At 37.5% G+C, this 16,323-nt stretch overlaps 1 protein-coding gene across 1 annotated transcript; it reads right to left on the bottom strand.

The window, feature by feature from the left end:
- Nucleotides 1-500: 500 nt before the first annotated feature.
- On the bottom strand, nucleotides 501-11,790 carry LOC102714890 (alpha-aminoadipic semialdehyde synthase). Its single transcript, XM_006647957.3, has 26 exons — nucleotides 11,396-11,790; nucleotides 10,156-10,226; nucleotides 9,807-10,070; nucleotides 9,615-9,701; nucleotides 9,395-9,524; nucleotides 9,044-9,217; nucleotides 8,702-8,781; nucleotides 8,292-8,408; nucleotides 7,841-7,916; nucleotides 7,220-7,391; nucleotides 6,835-6,931; nucleotides 6,581-6,744; nucleotides 5,850-5,904; nucleotides 5,604-5,744; nucleotides 4,037-4,357; nucleotides 3,756-3,836; nucleotides 3,506-3,571; nucleotides 3,302-3,419; nucleotides 2,981-3,110; nucleotides 2,803-2,882; nucleotides 2,228-2,386; nucleotides 1,882-2,140; nucleotides 1,564-1,672; nucleotides 1,014-1,175; nucleotides 847-916; nucleotides 501-725 (listed from the first exon to the last, which is right to left on the bottom strand). The coding sequence occupies exons 2-26, from the start codon at nucleotides 10,174-10,176 to the stop codon at nucleotides 670-672; spliced, it is 3,189 nt and encodes a 1,062-aa protein (XP_006648020.1). The 5' UTR covers nucleotides 10,177-10,226; nucleotides 11,396-11,790; the 3' UTR covers nucleotides 501-669.
- Nucleotides 11,791-16,323: the final 4,533 nt, after the last annotated feature.

The following is a 16,323-nucleotide window of genomic DNA, read 5'->3' as shown; positions in this document are numbered from 1 at the left end:
AAACTGGAAGAAGCTTCCTCAATCCTTTAGTCATGAGTCCGTGGTGTAGTTCAGCTTATCTCGAGCCATCGGATCAAACCTCGCAGGGCTCGAGTGATGAAAAGCTAAATATTTTTCATCCGAAACCATACCCGTTACCTCGTCTTTTTTTTTTTTTTTTGGTGGTTGAGTGGAGTGGAGAGTGGAGTCTGCCCTTTTACCCATCCGGCCATCCCTCCATCCCATCCCGGCCGGTCAAGCTCCTCCCCTCTTCTTTCTTCCACCCACCTCGCCTCGCGTCACAGCAGCGGGCGGAGGCCGTCGAGTAGGACGGACAGTGTCGCAGCCGGTGGAGATGGAGATGGAGGCTCGGGTGGGCTGTCGCGAACACAGTTCTTCGTCTTCCACCGGTAATGGTACCAGTTACCACCAATACCTTTACCTTTACTAAACAAGTGAATCCTGCATTACTGTCACGATATGTTTCGACTCGCAAAGAAATTGTTTTTAGTTTCTCGGGGGGCAGGAAGAGCTGATCTGGTTCTTCACTTCGTTATTTGGGCTGATTCAGTGCTTAGTCGATACGGATTTACATAGATGACACACTGCTTACAACAACGACCGATTATTATTTATTTATTCGCTAAATTATATACACGGAAGCTATCCCGCAACATTGGCTCCAAATTCTCATATCTCCACCCTCTCCGCCAGCTTGATGCCCGACGACTCCAAGATCTCCAACGCTTCACAAAGGCAAAACATGCATCAGCAATTCAACAATGTAGCTAGGTTCCATAAGAGTAAAAGCGCCAGTGGCATAAACTTGGTAGTATGTATGCAGTATGCGGTTTGATTTGCACTCACCTGGAATGTAGATTTCAGGTTCCAGAGGCCTGATCACTCCTTTCCGTTGGATCTTGTTCTGGAGCAAGAGCTGCGACGAGAAAACGGGAGTAAAAGTAAGTACACGTTTCCTCCTTTGTTCAGGTACTGTAAGTGCAATGTGGTTTCAGGACAGGTGAGCTATTTACCAGAGCTCCTATAGCTGCTGGTATTCCGACAGTGAGAGCCATGGCTGTGGTGGGCCTGCCATTTTCAACCTTTCCGAACTCCAGTAAGGTTGCTTGGTGCTTTTCGGTTGGTCGGCCATCGGGGTATTCCACCTCCACCTCATGGTGCAGCAGTACCATGTCCTGAATTACATCACCAAAGCAAAACATTTAGCGTGCCAGTAATGATATTCCATGGAAGCCCGTTGATTTTAGAATTTATTTTGTTTTCTAACTTAATGGGAAAGAAGCTTGTGAATTATGTGGTAAAGCACAATCTGAAATAGACAAATTCAGACAGATCACTGAACTAGGTATCTACTGGAAATATGTAAGCAATTAAAAGCAAAGTCCAGCTCTCTCAAGTTCATTTAGTATTGACGAAAAAAGGCTATACTATACTTTCATCATTTCATAAAATTTTCTGTTCTGTTAACATTTTCTAACTGGCTAATAAAATCAATTTGATAGCTATGTAAAAATATAAAATACATGAGACAAAAGTAAGACTAGTGATCTGATAAAGCCTTACCTGCTCATTGTGTCCGTAAGCCATTCTCTGTTCCATTCGCTGGCAAATCACATCAAATGCACTTGAGCAATTCTCCGGAATCTGTGTCTCCTCATATAGCCCCAAGAACCTAGCAAGCATAAGATTGGCGAAGTGTTGTCAGTTCTAACAAAGAATTTCAAAAATAATGCCGCTTATTTCTAGCATATTCCTAAAATATGCTGGCACAAAGATTTATTGCATAATATTAGATGTAAATGCAGCACGATCTTCATGGAAGTTTCTAGAAGAGGTGAAATGTGGTGGCAATGTTAGAAAGCATAGGGTTCAAAAACTAACTTGATAGTTTTGACTGTCTTAGCAGCTATTTCCTTATCTTTGCAATGCCCAAATTTCAGTAGTTTGGAAATCAGTTCACCATCTTGCCCTCCAGAGACCTCACTATATTCCTTGGTGGCCGTTGTGGAGATATCACAAGCATTGAAGAGTTCAATAAGAAAATCCCTGTATGTAGGACAAGTAGTTTGTTGCAACAGAGGATGACTTGCAGCATCAAAAAACCCAATTCTCGCAAAGGTTGCCATTATCTCACTAAATCCTGCACAAGTGCAGCAAATATTTGTTCAAATCACTTGCAGGGAAAATGAATGTTTCAGTGAAAACGAAATGGTACATCGACACTTGCCTTCATAACGAAGAGTAGCCCTGTATACTGTAGATGCTTCTTTGGAGATCCCATACTGGTCTCCATACATCAAGGAATTTCGGTTTGGCAAGTGTTCCAGTGCAAAAGCTGGAAGTTCCGGTAGTCTGAGCCTCTTTGCTGACTCGTATAATTTATCACCTATAGAAGTTATGGGTAAATTAACTATTAAATATATGACAATTCTCTCTCCTTTCCCATAATATCGATCCTCATTTTCTCATATTGTAAGTCTTTTTGGCTATGCCTAGATTCATCCATTGATTAATGTATATTATTCATATATATGTCTAGACATTAGTATTCATATGAATCTAGACAATGCTAGAAAATCTTACATTATAAAATAGAGATAGTATTAAGTAAGTTAGCACAGATACGCTGAATAAACCATTGTTCCAGCAGAGTGAAAAACTAATTAGATTCCATGCTGTAAAAACAAATACTAGCCTGTGTACACCCTCTGTTTGTAGGTGGAAAGTTATAGGTGGACCAAGTATATATTAGCTTTGGTAAAATATGATTTTGTCAGTAAGGGTATAAACTATGCATCTTACCATCTACATGGATAATCTCTCCAAGAAATTTGTAGACGGCAGGATTCCTCCCTGCACGGATGGCACCGGCTGGACTCCAACTACAAAATAGAAAAAAATAGCCATGACTGTTTCTTGTAAAATCTGTTATGTTCAACATGGTTCCTGTTATTTCAGATGTGGAAACAACATATTTCACCTGAACTTATAGGCAAGTGGATTGTTTGCGGAGGCTGGAGATGGAAGCCCACCACAGAAAGATGTAAATGACTTTATTTTCCCCTTTCGAGCATGTGCTTCATCAATCATTTTCATTGACATCATATGATCTGTGTGTGGTAAGGAATATTTTGACTTGTTTGGACAAGCAAATTTACTCATGCAATAGAGCATTTTCTCATTGTGGCGATAATATTTCAGTCATATCCCATCCCCTAATAATTTTACGAACATATGTACCATATGCATGCAAAGTTTGTTCATCCAAGAGTACATGGTTGTTATTACATCAAGTAAGTACCTATGCCAGGATCCAGGCCCATTTCGCAGAGAATAGTTACACCAGCACCTTCTGCAGCTTGGTCCAGCTTTGACATTGATTCATCAACATAACTCGCAGTGACCAGGTGCTTCTTCAGCTGCCATACAAGAATGACTTTGAATATGGCCTCCCATAACATCAGAGATCTTATACATAAGAGGAAACAAGGAAAGTATGGAATACCTCTATGCATACCCTTGCAATGGTAGCATGAAAACTTGCAGGTAGCAAGCTGACTACTACTTCAACCTGCAAGAGATCATCACTAAATTCTCAATCTTTTGAAACAGTAATTTTTTTTTGAAATTCATTGCAGCACATGGATATTTTTTATATTTGCAAATCAAATTGGTTTGACTATTGTTTGCCATATGATTCAGCAACCTATTATGTCCATTATAAGATGGAAATTTAATACCAGAACTGGAATTACCTGTGAAACAAGATTGGAAAGATTTTTAATATCTGCGACATCGAGTTGAACGGCAGTTGCATTTTTTATGCCATCAATTGTCTGCATATAGAGACAAAAACACATAAGCAAAAGTATTGCATTTTTCTAAATTTATCTTATTCATCTTGATTAAAATAATAACATTCTGCTATTTTCATTGCTTATTGATGTACACATCATGCTGATAGCAAGTCATGCAAGCAACTGAACAATGTAGCAAAAAACTTAGTCCAGGAATGAATTGTGCTGTGAGATATAACCTCTTCTGCATCTTTTTGATAGAGGGACGCCAGAATAACATGAATTTGGTTTATGTCATGATCGTTGGCACCACTGCCAAAGATGTTTGAATAAGATGTTAGAAACTCAGCAGCTGGTCGACAAACCCTTCCAGCTCCAAGAATTAAAACCTTTGACCCTTCTTTAGCCATGCTGTCATCAATTCCACATTCATTGACTTTTCCTATCTTTACAGATAGTTCAGTTTCTACTCTGGCATTAGTATCTGCATGATGTGCATTAGCCACAGAAGTCAAAGAATCGATAATCTTATCCAATGTAGCCGTATCATCTGCTCCTACCTGTAAAAGGAGCACCATTTCTCAGAAACCAAAAAAAAGGTGCACTAAAATGTTTGGCTTAATGTAATTCCAAGGAGGATAAAGCCAGTAAACAAAACAATAGTATCATGGAAAATACAAAAAAGTGGCATGAGTTATTGGAGATGTACCCAAACACACAAAATAACTTCAGTAATGCTATAAGACAAAATAGGTTTGTCTTGTACTCTTGTGTGATCTAGCTCACATAATAGAGTTTCAGATTTAGCCTTAGTATTAGATTTACACCATTTTTTACACAATGTAGGTAATATGAGGGCGATCCTTTTTTTCCTAAAGAAAGAAGAATCAAACTACAATAAGTTGGTAAAGTGGCTTCCAAACTCAAATGGTGGATATTGCTGGGAATTATAATTGAGTCATTGAAGAAAGATTTACATCAAAATAAAAGAAAGATTTTTGAAATCGATGGTAGGATTGTCAAAGTTCGTCATATAGGTGTGCAGGATTCTGAGTTTTATATAACATGTTCACTGCATCATATCATATCTGGAAAACTCAAGATCCAAAAATAGCGCTTCTTTGAGAGAGAGAAAAGGTTATACACAATGAAAAGAACAGAGTTCAGAAGAACAGTGAAAGGAAAAGGCACAAACTCATGGATGTCCATCCAGGTTGATGATCAGTCGGAGTAGAAAGCAGGCAGAGCATAGTGTGTTCAGAAAGGGGAACGGAGATGAACTAGTGAACCTCTCCAATAATTGCATGAAGAATATCTGAGGGTTTATATCTGACTGCTTTTGCACTAGTCGTACTACCTCTGCCTTTTGCAGCAGCGATAGGGATGGGTGGGACCGTGGGAGTGGAGCAGGAGCCCAGGACGTAATTCCAACCTCTGTCGTTTGCTCCTTTTGTTTTCTACATATATCTAACTTTTCAATACAGTAGTAAATCCAAATACACAGGATCATCCAGAGATACCGTGCATTATTATCAGTTTACAATGACGTCCACATTTTCCCTCGGTAAATTAATTCTAGTTATATGAACATTTTGGATGCTGCTAAGAAGATTCCATAAGAAAAGAAAGAAAATATTTCAGTTCTCAGTCCATTTAGCATTCTTAGCAGTAATAATTTTTAATGCATGGTAGCAGGATATTGATTTCTGAAAACAGGAGCAATTAGTTTCCCAAGCTAAATACACCATGTAATATTGATTTTTTATTTTAAATAATTGTGCATGAAAAACAAATATGATTTCTTACTTCAAGCTCTGAGTATGACATATCATCAATGCTTTGCCCAACATCACATCTAACCAAGTGAAAAGAACCTCCGGCTGTTTCAATAATATCCAAAGCTTCATTTATAAGGAACTTATCAAAGAGGTGGCCACTGAGAGAGACCTGTTTCATGGGCCAACAAGGAAAACAATCCAGTACCTGATTACACATATCCAATAATAGTCGGATGCAGATAAATGTACTGTAATACTAGAAAACTAGTCTAACCAGGGTGTTGTACTTCTTATCAGGTAGTATATTTGTTGGAGCTGGTGGCAACTCTCTGCACATGAACATATAGAAGAACATTAGGACCAGTAAAAACATGCTTGAAGCTGGTTAAGCATCATAGTCTTAGCCACAAAGTTATAGTTTCAGGACACCGGGTAGAATGTTGAACAAGGCAGAAAAAAAAGGCTGTGTGTATATAACAAGATAGCTATTTAGAGCTTGTTTGGTGCAACTCCAGCTATACTAACCTCATCTTTTCGCTTCTGCTTATGCTTATAAGCCAAACTTTAAATTTTCAATCTTAACATATGAGTTTGTTCATCGTAGTTTATTTTCAGCATTTGCTTTTAGATCGCTATATATATATATATAATTTTTATTTATAACTTATTATATATATATATATAATTTTTATTTATAACTTATTTTTCGTTTGCAAATATACCGTTTGTTTTTTTTCCTGAAAAAGTGAAAAGATGACCATTGTTTCAGCTCCACGCAAAATAAGATCAGAGTGGACTGGAGTGATCTGGCAAAATGAACTAATTAGGTGGGCTTGTGTTCAAGTATCTCCACTCGAGACTCCACTTCTAGAGTTAAATTTAGAAATTTGAGCCCTACCAAACGGGCTCTTAGCTCATTCTGTCCTTCTAGACTGTCAGGGAACACACAGAAAATATAATGGTGACGATGAGGAGGACAACAAAGAATTGGATTTTGAAGCTTACATCACAGTCTTTCTCATCCGAGGAATATATTCATACAGAGAAGTGAGTCTGCCAGCATGTGCAATGCAAGCTTTTCTCAAGTGTGAAGGAAGCTCCAACAGCTCCTTAGCTGAGGCCAATCTAACAACAAATTTTGATAATATGTCTCCAAAATGTTGGGAGGCCTACAATATTGAAGTTCAGTGGGATAACAATCAATGGAAACAGTTTATGCTTAAAGAAAGATAGCCCTACTTATCTATAGAAGAGCCCACCTCTTTGGAAAATTCTGTAGGGAGAATGTCAACGGCTAAGCAGATCACACCATTGCCTTCCATGTCATCATGGCATGAATTAGTAGAAGGATCATACCTAGACATGTGTATCAGTAACTTGTCAAAAGCCATAACTACTGAAAGACAGATAATTACAATTATAAAAGAGAGCCATCAAGTATCTTTAGGGTACTAGAGCATTCATTTTACATAGGTCTACTGATCTAAAATCACTAAGTGAATGACATGACAATGAGTTATGCATCCGCAGTGAATATAAAAACATAACTATAGTGAAAAAGTAGGTAACGTCACACAGCTTAGGATGCTGTGAGAACTTGTTACAAAATTGTGAATAATACACAGCAGAAAGTGAGTACATTACCGGAAGAAAGGTCTCTCAATTGAAGTACTCTTGTTCACAAATTCTATGGAACCTCCGATATCGCAAGTTATATCAGAAATACCAACCAAAGGGCAACCATTCTTCATCAGTTGTTGTAACTGGTCGATGCTCAGCAATCGTGGAAACCTCCTCTCCCAGTACATGCAGTTCACTGTAGAAAAACAGACATAACATAAATATTAGCATATATTGTCTATACGGTTAAACTTTGCAACTTCTTGCAACAAGTATCTGATTTTCATCAATTCCTGCTATAATTATGGCAAAGTCCAGGCTATACATACTGCAAATACTGCCTTGTTAGATTAGAAATTTTAAATAAGGCCAACTTAGGTTTTAGTTTTACTATTGAAGTGTCACGCCCAGAAATTTCTTTTTTTACGATTTAGGCTTAGGACGAAACTCCGGTTGTGACATGAAGTGTTATATACTATACACAAAATAAGAGTTATAAACTGGCTTTCCAACACTATAATTATTCCTTCAAGATGCAAAAGTTTACATGGAGACATATATAATTGTCTCAGACTAGCTTTACACATTAGATATACATAAACACAATAAATATTGTCAAACAAAAGCAACAGCCATAGACCATACCAATGGCAGATGCATATGGAGCAATCTTTTCATGAAAAACAGGCTTGTAGTGTTCTGGATGAGCATAATAGTCAGCCTGCAAATGACATCAATTGGGGATTAAATTGCAGCAGTTGGAATGTAAGGAAATGATAATGAGGTACTAAATAAGGATGGAAAATTTACAGGTAACATTTCGAATGATTTTTACAAGAAAAGCAAAGTCTTAATCAATGTAATGAAACATGAACAGCATAACATTCAAATATTAGACAAATCGGATTGATGGCATTCAGAAATAACGACCAGTAGTATGAGACCAAGGGATTAATTACATCAGGACACAATGAGATAAGTTATATTCTGTAGACTAATACAAATACATATGTATTAATGCTGTTATTATCAGAGTATTTTGTAGTACACACTGTAATTCATCTTATGTTTCTAATATAGAAGAATTGTCCCTTACTTTGTTGAAACATCTGGTGGGATCCTTGGGAGTGACCATGTCTCTAGAAGAGACAACACAACCATACAGTTTGAATGCTCTCTTGCTTGATTGTGGATGTTGAGACAGACTTCTAGCCTGTAAAATAAAAAATAGTAAAGCATAATGAGGTACCTTAAGAAACTAATGCTTGTATTTACAAGTAAAATCAAATACCTAAAATATCCTATCTACTAGTATGATTTTTTAAAACAAAGTGAAACTAGATGTATACTTGTAGAGAGCACAAAATTAGGTGTATACTATCATTCTGCATACAGAAAGGCACTGGAAGAAATTACATTCATTCCAAACAGGTAAAAAGAGAAACTTACAGAAAATGTTGCTTAAAATAGTTGACTCTAAAATTTCTGACAGAAAAGGAGTAATACCTTGGAAAGCTCTGAAAGCTTCTCAGGATCAACAAAGCTATGGGGTAATAGCTTGAATATCTCTTGTGCACCCTGAGAAACTGTCATGCATGAAGTTACAAAGTGTGGGGATACAATTGTTGGTCAAACCAACTACAGGTGTACAACATCCAAGGCATCATTAAATAGATACTATTTCCCCTTGAAAGTATGCAAGCTTACAAAATGGCCAATAACTAACTAACAACTCTTCTCTTCAAAGCACCAAAGACATCCAAACGATACATATTCCCTATTGGGGCTTATGATGGGATTTTATTATCTGAAAGTTACACAATGAAAAAAATATTAACAATAAATTACCATTTCCAGTTCCAGTGAATACAAATACTATAGGGCAAATTCCAGATGGGAGTCCAAATGTTGCTATCTCTTCACCAATAGCAATGACTGCAGCCTTGGCTGCAGCGAGTGAAGGATACATATGAGATTGCCCTAGAGAGAGAAATGGGGTCGAGTATCCAAGGCTCAAGTACCCTGAAATTTAAAGTGAAAAATGAGTTTCTTGAACAATCCATCAACACCAAGAAATTACTTGTGAAGACCAAATGGTGCTTATGATGAAAAAGTAAATATGCAGATAGCAAATTTGGGTGGCACAAGAATATCATATCATGTCAGTACATGAACTGAGAATTAAGCAAGCATCCTTACGCTGTCCGAGACCATGTAAGAAATCTATCAGTCCAGCTCTCCCAGCAAATTTCCCAAATGCTAGCAACCTTTTCCCATCATCTCCAACAATTAGCTCATAATCAAACAAGGATACTCTTTTTTCAAGGATCTGAGAGTACGGCTTAGAAGTTTAGTACCTCCACAAAAAAATGCATGTGTCTCTTAACTGAAAACATTGATATAAGCATATGGTAGCTACCTTATCTAATAGTGGCATATTTTCTTTCTGGGCCTTATGGGTGTGTGAAAAGAATCCATATGCTCTATCTGGAAGAACCATCTCCAGCTGCACAAAGGAGCACGGATCAGAAAAAGACAAAAAACCATAACCAGAATACTAGTACAAATTACAATGCACAATCAATTAGAGTAACATCAAGGACGATATAACCTTTGGTTGTTTGATTCCTATAATAAGACCACACTCTGACAGGTCTTCTGAAATTTCACACCCAACATCCTCATACTGAGAATCATGATGGATCCTCTTTGTACTTGGTTGCACGATAATCCGATTTACTCCAGTTCTGCCCTTGCCTCCTCCAAGCAGAAGACGAGCACAATGGGATGGGGTTAGCGGTGATCTTCTCTCCCACATATTAACAGTCTCGGCAAGAATGCCAACAACTCCATTACCAAGTAATGTGTCATTGATCTGTGGATGAAAATAAATACAATTAGAGTGTTAATGAATAAAAAACTGCTCAGTTTGATTCTGATGACAGGACCAAGCAACGTACTTCACTTCCTGCAGAACCCATAGGAAAGCCCAGTTAAGGTGCCACAGTGAAGAACCTGCTATTCACAATTCCTGAGGATGAAATGCATGCCAATCAGGCCATCAGGGTACAGAGATTTCCGACAGATGATTATAGTTACAAATTTCTTTCATATGAACACGATTTATAATAAAGGCTTCATTCAACAGAATAGTAGTTGATACTGCATATTATTGCTCAAACATTTAATTTAGAATATGCTCAAAATTCATCTATATATGGATGAATATAAATGGTTCCTTTTTTCCCTCGAAATAAGAGAAATGTCAAGTAGATGAGCTCCATGTCGCTTCAAAACCGTTGTATTGTTAGGAACGGAACTACTCATTTAGACACCTAGCATGGGTGGCGATTTAGTCTATGGATTAATCATCCCTAAAAGTTTGTCTCTTCACTTGAAATAAACTTTTGATGTGTGTATGCGTGGGTTGTGTGTATCTTAATTATACGGAGGCTGGACGTGATCTCAGTTCAGTTCTACTATTTTAATGTAATTGTCTTAGTTCAATAAAAAAAACTTCCTTTATCTAAATGTATTGCTTGTCATACCCAATTAGAAAATAAAAAGGCAATAACCTAACAAGAAAGAGAACTATAGTCTAAAGTCTAAACGGCTCTTTGCATATAGATGGTGGCTCATAGCCTCACACGCCAGCATCCCATGGACTGATGGACCATGGTCCACTAATCCACTCTGACGATGACAACCAAGGAATCTGAGATCGAGATCAATGATTCCAAGAGAGAAAAACAACACTCGTACTTGTACTACTGTCCTGGATGACAAAACCGAACCATTGATCCTGCATCAGAATCTCCGGGCCCCGGCGAGAAATGGTCCAACTCCGCAGTGAAGTGGCCCATGCTTTGTACGTTGGCCTCACGCTTGTTCATGTCTTTTCATTATGTTTACACCGTTTTGCTATGCAAAAGTGACCCGTAAGCTCGTGAGCGCCGCCAGGTGTCACGCCGCGAGCAAATGCACATGGACGCCGCCGTGGAGCACGAGACCCGTCCGCGCCACCGCCACCGCCTCCCCAGCGGCCACAATCCAGCCTCGCTGGTCGGAAACCTCGCGACGGTCGTCTCGATCATCCCCTACCCTACCCCTGCCGCCGAAAATCTCCCCGCCGCGCCTCGAATCCCCCCCCAAAAAAACACTCCCCTAGAGGCCTAGATTAGTGACGAAGCCGTCGCGTACCTCCGGATCGCCGCGGAATGGAGACGACGACGGAATCGCAGCGCGCTGCCAGAGGGGAGCTAGGAACGGGCCCGGTGCGCGATCCAGCTTCTCCCGGTTCCCGTGAGCGAGGAGGATGGATGGCGCGGAGCAGACGTAAGTAATAATACCAATAGCACAGTTGGCGCGGCCGGAGGAGGAACTGCGCGACTTGGACACGGCGCCCGGCTCGCCAGCACCGAGCCACTGGCGCGCGGGTGGATGGCGACGCCGACGACGAGGGGGCCGGAGAAGAGACGACGGCGTCGCGGGGCGGCGGGAGGGGAGTTTGCGCGAGTCGGGGAGTGGAGGCGACGGGGACGGCAATATATGATGCAGTGTATGAGAGCAAACAGGTGGCAAATTTGTCCTGTTCGTCTCGCGAGTTGCGACTGCGAAGGCAAGGGATTTATCCAGTGAGTCAGCCGAACTTCCGGTTGAAAAGTTTGCACTGTTTGTCCTTTTTTAAAGCTGTCACTTTTTCGCGGCTGATTTTTGGCGCTACCTATAACTATTTGTCTTATAAAAAAATCTGTTTTATATTATAGTTATTTTGAGTTTGTACCGAGTCAAATTTTGTTAAGTGTGAGAAAAATTTAATAATATTTTAGACAAAAAAGTAAGTATACCTAAGAATACATTTAATTGTAGAATTAGTTAAACTAGTTTGGTGTTGTGATGTTAGCATATATTTTATAAACATAAAATAAACCCAAAGAGACTTTTAATATGATATAGAAGGAGGGTACTAGTATTATTTATTTTTACGGTGACTTATTTCCTTGTTAAAGATGCTTTAAAGTTTATCTGTATTTTTCATATTTGTGCTGATTTTTTTAATTACGATGAATGGTTAGACAACATCTTATATCTAAATTTGAAGACGGAAGGAGTACTACAACATTTAAAACTATTTGCTTGATCAGATGGTGTGTGAGCGTGAGTGCGGTGTGTGCATCTGGCTTGTAAAAAATAATTTCATGATGATTCAGTTCAAATATATGCGAATTGGAAAAAAAAATCATGTATGGGTAGTATTGCATGGTCAATTGGCTAGTAACCGTTGTTTTCTAAAAGCAAAAACAGTACCATATCTAGTTATGTGTATTGATTTTCTCTTGCCTCTACCTAGTTCACTGGGTGTGAGATAATGGACCAATGTTTTTGAGTTTTTTCATAACGCCACTTGAATTAAATAACTATGAAATTTTAGATCATCCTATTTTAGACTTAATTCTTAAATTTTAGAGCGGTTTTACAGTGTTCCATCTTACTAAGAGCTCTCGATTAATCTTAACCATTGAATTTTGCCCTTTTATTTTAATCAATATAAAAGATCCAACACCTCATTAATTTAGCATGCCCAAATAAGTAAAGTACTATTACAATAATCATCTTTCCTTGCTAATCTTGCATGCATGCTTACTGCAAAATAATAATAACACCAAGCACATTAATTCCATACGAAAATATTAGGCAAAATTTTGGTAGACCAACATGTCAGTCAAATTGAAATTTTCATTTATAAATACTGCTAAAAAATTGTGCAAGCTCCAATTGATTCTCCAAAGGATTCAAACTTAACATAAAATTTATTACAACTACTTTTCTTATTTGAAGCCAAATAGATATGACTGAATTTGGATACTAGGTTCTGTTAAAACAAAAAAAAATAAAAAAGTGAAAATTATTTGTTCATATATGCATCCTAGTTATTCTGAACATAGTTTATAAATTGAAGGTATAAAGATATTGAGAGTATTGCATATTTTTAATTTTACTAGTATAATTATTGTATAATTTTGAATTAGTAGTATTTAAGCAAGAAAATATCATCTTTCCTTGTTACAATGCAATTTATGATCATATTTAAATTTAAATGACAATAAATGACTCTTACCTCATGAGGTAAGAGTATTATCACCCCTTTGATCTATGCACAATGGATGGCTCATATTAACTTGGTGCACCTTAAAAAAGTCATAATTTTTATAGACACACAATTTGAACCCATTATCTCTCCTAGTTGTGACTCTCCCAGACTCCCACTGATGTGGTGGAGCATATGTTTGATTGTTTGGTGTGAGCAAATTTGGAATATTTAAATTTTGGTGGTTTTCATTGTCTTAAATAGAAGGTACATGTACAGACAGTATTGTCACGATCGATAGTGCTGCGTGTTACAGTGTCAAGTTGTGCCCATTTGTCCGTCGTGGTCGGTGTTTTCATGTAGATCATGGGAAACGAGTTCAAAATATCGGTAGGGAAATCTGCACATCACCTAATCCTGTTATATTTTTTTTGTAAATTACAGTTTAGACTTCTCAATGTTAATAGTAAAATTTAAATTGGTAGCTAGATAAAAAATCAAGGTTAATATCTCTAAAAAAATATGGGTGACACATTTCATTAAAAATATCTTTAATTTATTTGAGCAATATTTGTTAACGCCGGGTTTTTATTTTCAGCATCAACAATATTACAATATCTTTTATTTGTAACAAAACACGAGCATTCGTTAGTAGTGCAAAAACAACCACAAAGCAACATCGGCTTCCATCCACCCAAAATATAGCATCTGTCACAAAATGTAGCCTTGTTTAGCATTTATATTTTGTTTCAAAATATTTCTCTAGCTACTCTCTCATGTCTACCGATCACAATCATCTCATGTTTATATTCTTGACATATTTTCTTAACCAATAATATTTTTTTCTTTATTTAACTTCACCCATTTCTTAAAACCTATGTCCAACTCTAAAAATAGAAGCACATCTCTCTTCTAATCCCTTTCAAGTCTCACCTAAAGCACAAAAGGAGATGATGAATAGGGAGACTGAGAAGAAGAAGGCATATTGCATGTCACCTATGAAATGATTTGCATATTTTTGGAGTTTTCGCATGCTCTATTTTTGTGCTTTTTTATAGCTTATATATATATATATATATATGTATGTATGTATGTATGTATGTATGTATGTATGTATGTATGTATGTATGTATGTATGTATATGCGTCAGAATTTGGCAGTCTTCAGAACATAAAACAATTATATTGCTGAGAATAATTAGTATCCCCGCTAGGTCTATGAGTCTACATAAAATCCATCCTAAATTTTTTTAAAAAACTATGAAAATAGAGGGGCTCAAACTCTATCTATTTTATTTAGTCCCCCTTATATCATGTTGGATTCGTCACTACAGTCTCATAATCTCTTTTGTTTAAGGTTATATATTAAAATTAAATTTTAAATTTATTTTTCAGTTTTAGATTTTAGAGCGTTAAGAATATATAAAAAAAGCTCCATTTATAAATTATTTTATTACAAATATGTTGTATAATCAACACCGTATAGTACAAACGTGGATTGTCTGGCATTAACTTTTTAGTTGCGTCGTCACTGTTACGTGGACTCGTAAGCGGTGGGGTCTATGGAGTACACATTAGCGACCACGTTACTAGTCAGGGCATCTCAATACGGTGTGTACTCGATAGACTGTGGCACAGGTCACCCACAAAATGACGTGCACATTTTTGTCATTTTTTGGAGTTACACACGCTCAGTTTTCGTGCTTCCGTAGCTCAGTCTTTGGAGGTCTTCGAAACATAAAAAGGTTAATAATTAGCTGGCCCTCAGCTCACTTCTCGCCGACGTGGAGATGACATTAATTAGGGGATAAACATGGCCAGCTAAGACGATCATATCGTGAAATATATACATTATTTGACGTTAACTAATCAAACAGATACCAAATTAATCACGTTTTTGCACAGAATGCAGGAGTACTGTACGTCTAATGAAAGCAATGTGTTGCGTGTTGGGTTCGCAAGGAGTACGAAAAGACGAGGGCCGGCCGTGATTGGCTCCACCTCCACTACAGATGGGCACGTACGTACTCCATCTAGATCGGGCAGAACCACGTCACGCGCAATCAATGTAAACGCTTCATTTATTTTCAAAATTACAACATGATTTTAGAATTTTTTTATTATAATCTTTTAGATCGCTAAGAACACGTATATATATAATTTATAATGTATTTTAGTTATAAATATATCATTCTGAAAAAAATGTTAATCAATCATCCCTGTCAGCAGCTTACAATGGAAGCGGTGAGGCTAGCTGTGGCTAGGCATGGAGGAGCAGCGACCGGTGAGGCGATCACGCACGTCACATCGCGTACGCAGCTAGCGAATTGAAGGCTTGAAACACGGTAAGCTGGGATGGGATGGGATATAGTCATCTATAATTTTAGGGATATGGTGATTCGGATTTATGTTTGGTTGGATGGAACGATCCAATGTTTTGTTTGGTTAAATGGATGGGATGACTATATTTAATTACTAATAAATAATATTATTAATTAAGCAACATAAATATTATCCTAATTAGTACAAATTAACAATAAAATATATCTATCATCACTAATTAACACTAATTTAAACTTGTTAATTACTAATTAATAACAAAACACGCTAATTATCACTAAACAATCACTAATGAACACCGTTAGTGAAGGTGGATGATCTCATCCAACCAATTTAGTCGGATACACCTACCCAACATCTTAATAGAATACTCCTCTCCTGAGCCACCCTATCTAACTTCGCCCACGAACCAAACACACCCTAACAAGATAACCACACAGGCTTACGGTATCATATGTTATTTATCATATATATATATATATATATATATATATATATATAATAATCGAAGCATAAATTTCTTCCGTGCCAAATTCGCTCGAGATCACACATAAATGTAGAGCTTATCATCCCAAAGAATTAACGAATGCCTCCTGAAACGCCTCTCAAGGCTAAAGTTTAGGTCGGTACTCATGTATTCCATGTAGTGATAGTTAGACTTTTGCTTTGTTGACAAGTTTAGCCGTCGTATACGTAGTCTA

The sequence above is a fragment of the Oryza brachyantha genome, chromosome 2 (assembly GCF_000231095.2).
Source record: "Oryza brachyantha chromosome 2, ObraRS2, whole genome shotgun sequence".
NCBI classification, from domain to species: domain Eukaryota; kingdom Viridiplantae; phylum Streptophyta; class Magnoliopsida; order Poales; family Poaceae; genus Oryza; species Oryza brachyantha.
The sequence above is the reverse complement of the archived record's forward strand: the minus strand, read 5'-3'. Positions and strand labels throughout refer to the sequence as shown.

What these genes read in the sequence shown, in the direction of transcription:
- LOC102714890 (XM_006647957.3), bottom strand. Translation starts at nt 10,176, where the DNA reads ATGGGTTCTGCAGGAAGTGAA. An exon ending in AGCTTTCAGAGCTTTCCAAG is followed by an intron (nt 8,409 to 8,701) that starts GTATTACTCCTT and finishes TTTATTTTACAG; the next exon opens with GCTAGAAGTCTGTCTCAACA. An exon ending in AAGACAGTCAAAACTATCAA is followed by an intron (nt 1,673 to 1,881) that starts GTTAGTTTTTGA and finishes TATGCTTGCTAG; the next exon opens with GTTCTTGGGGCTATATGAGG.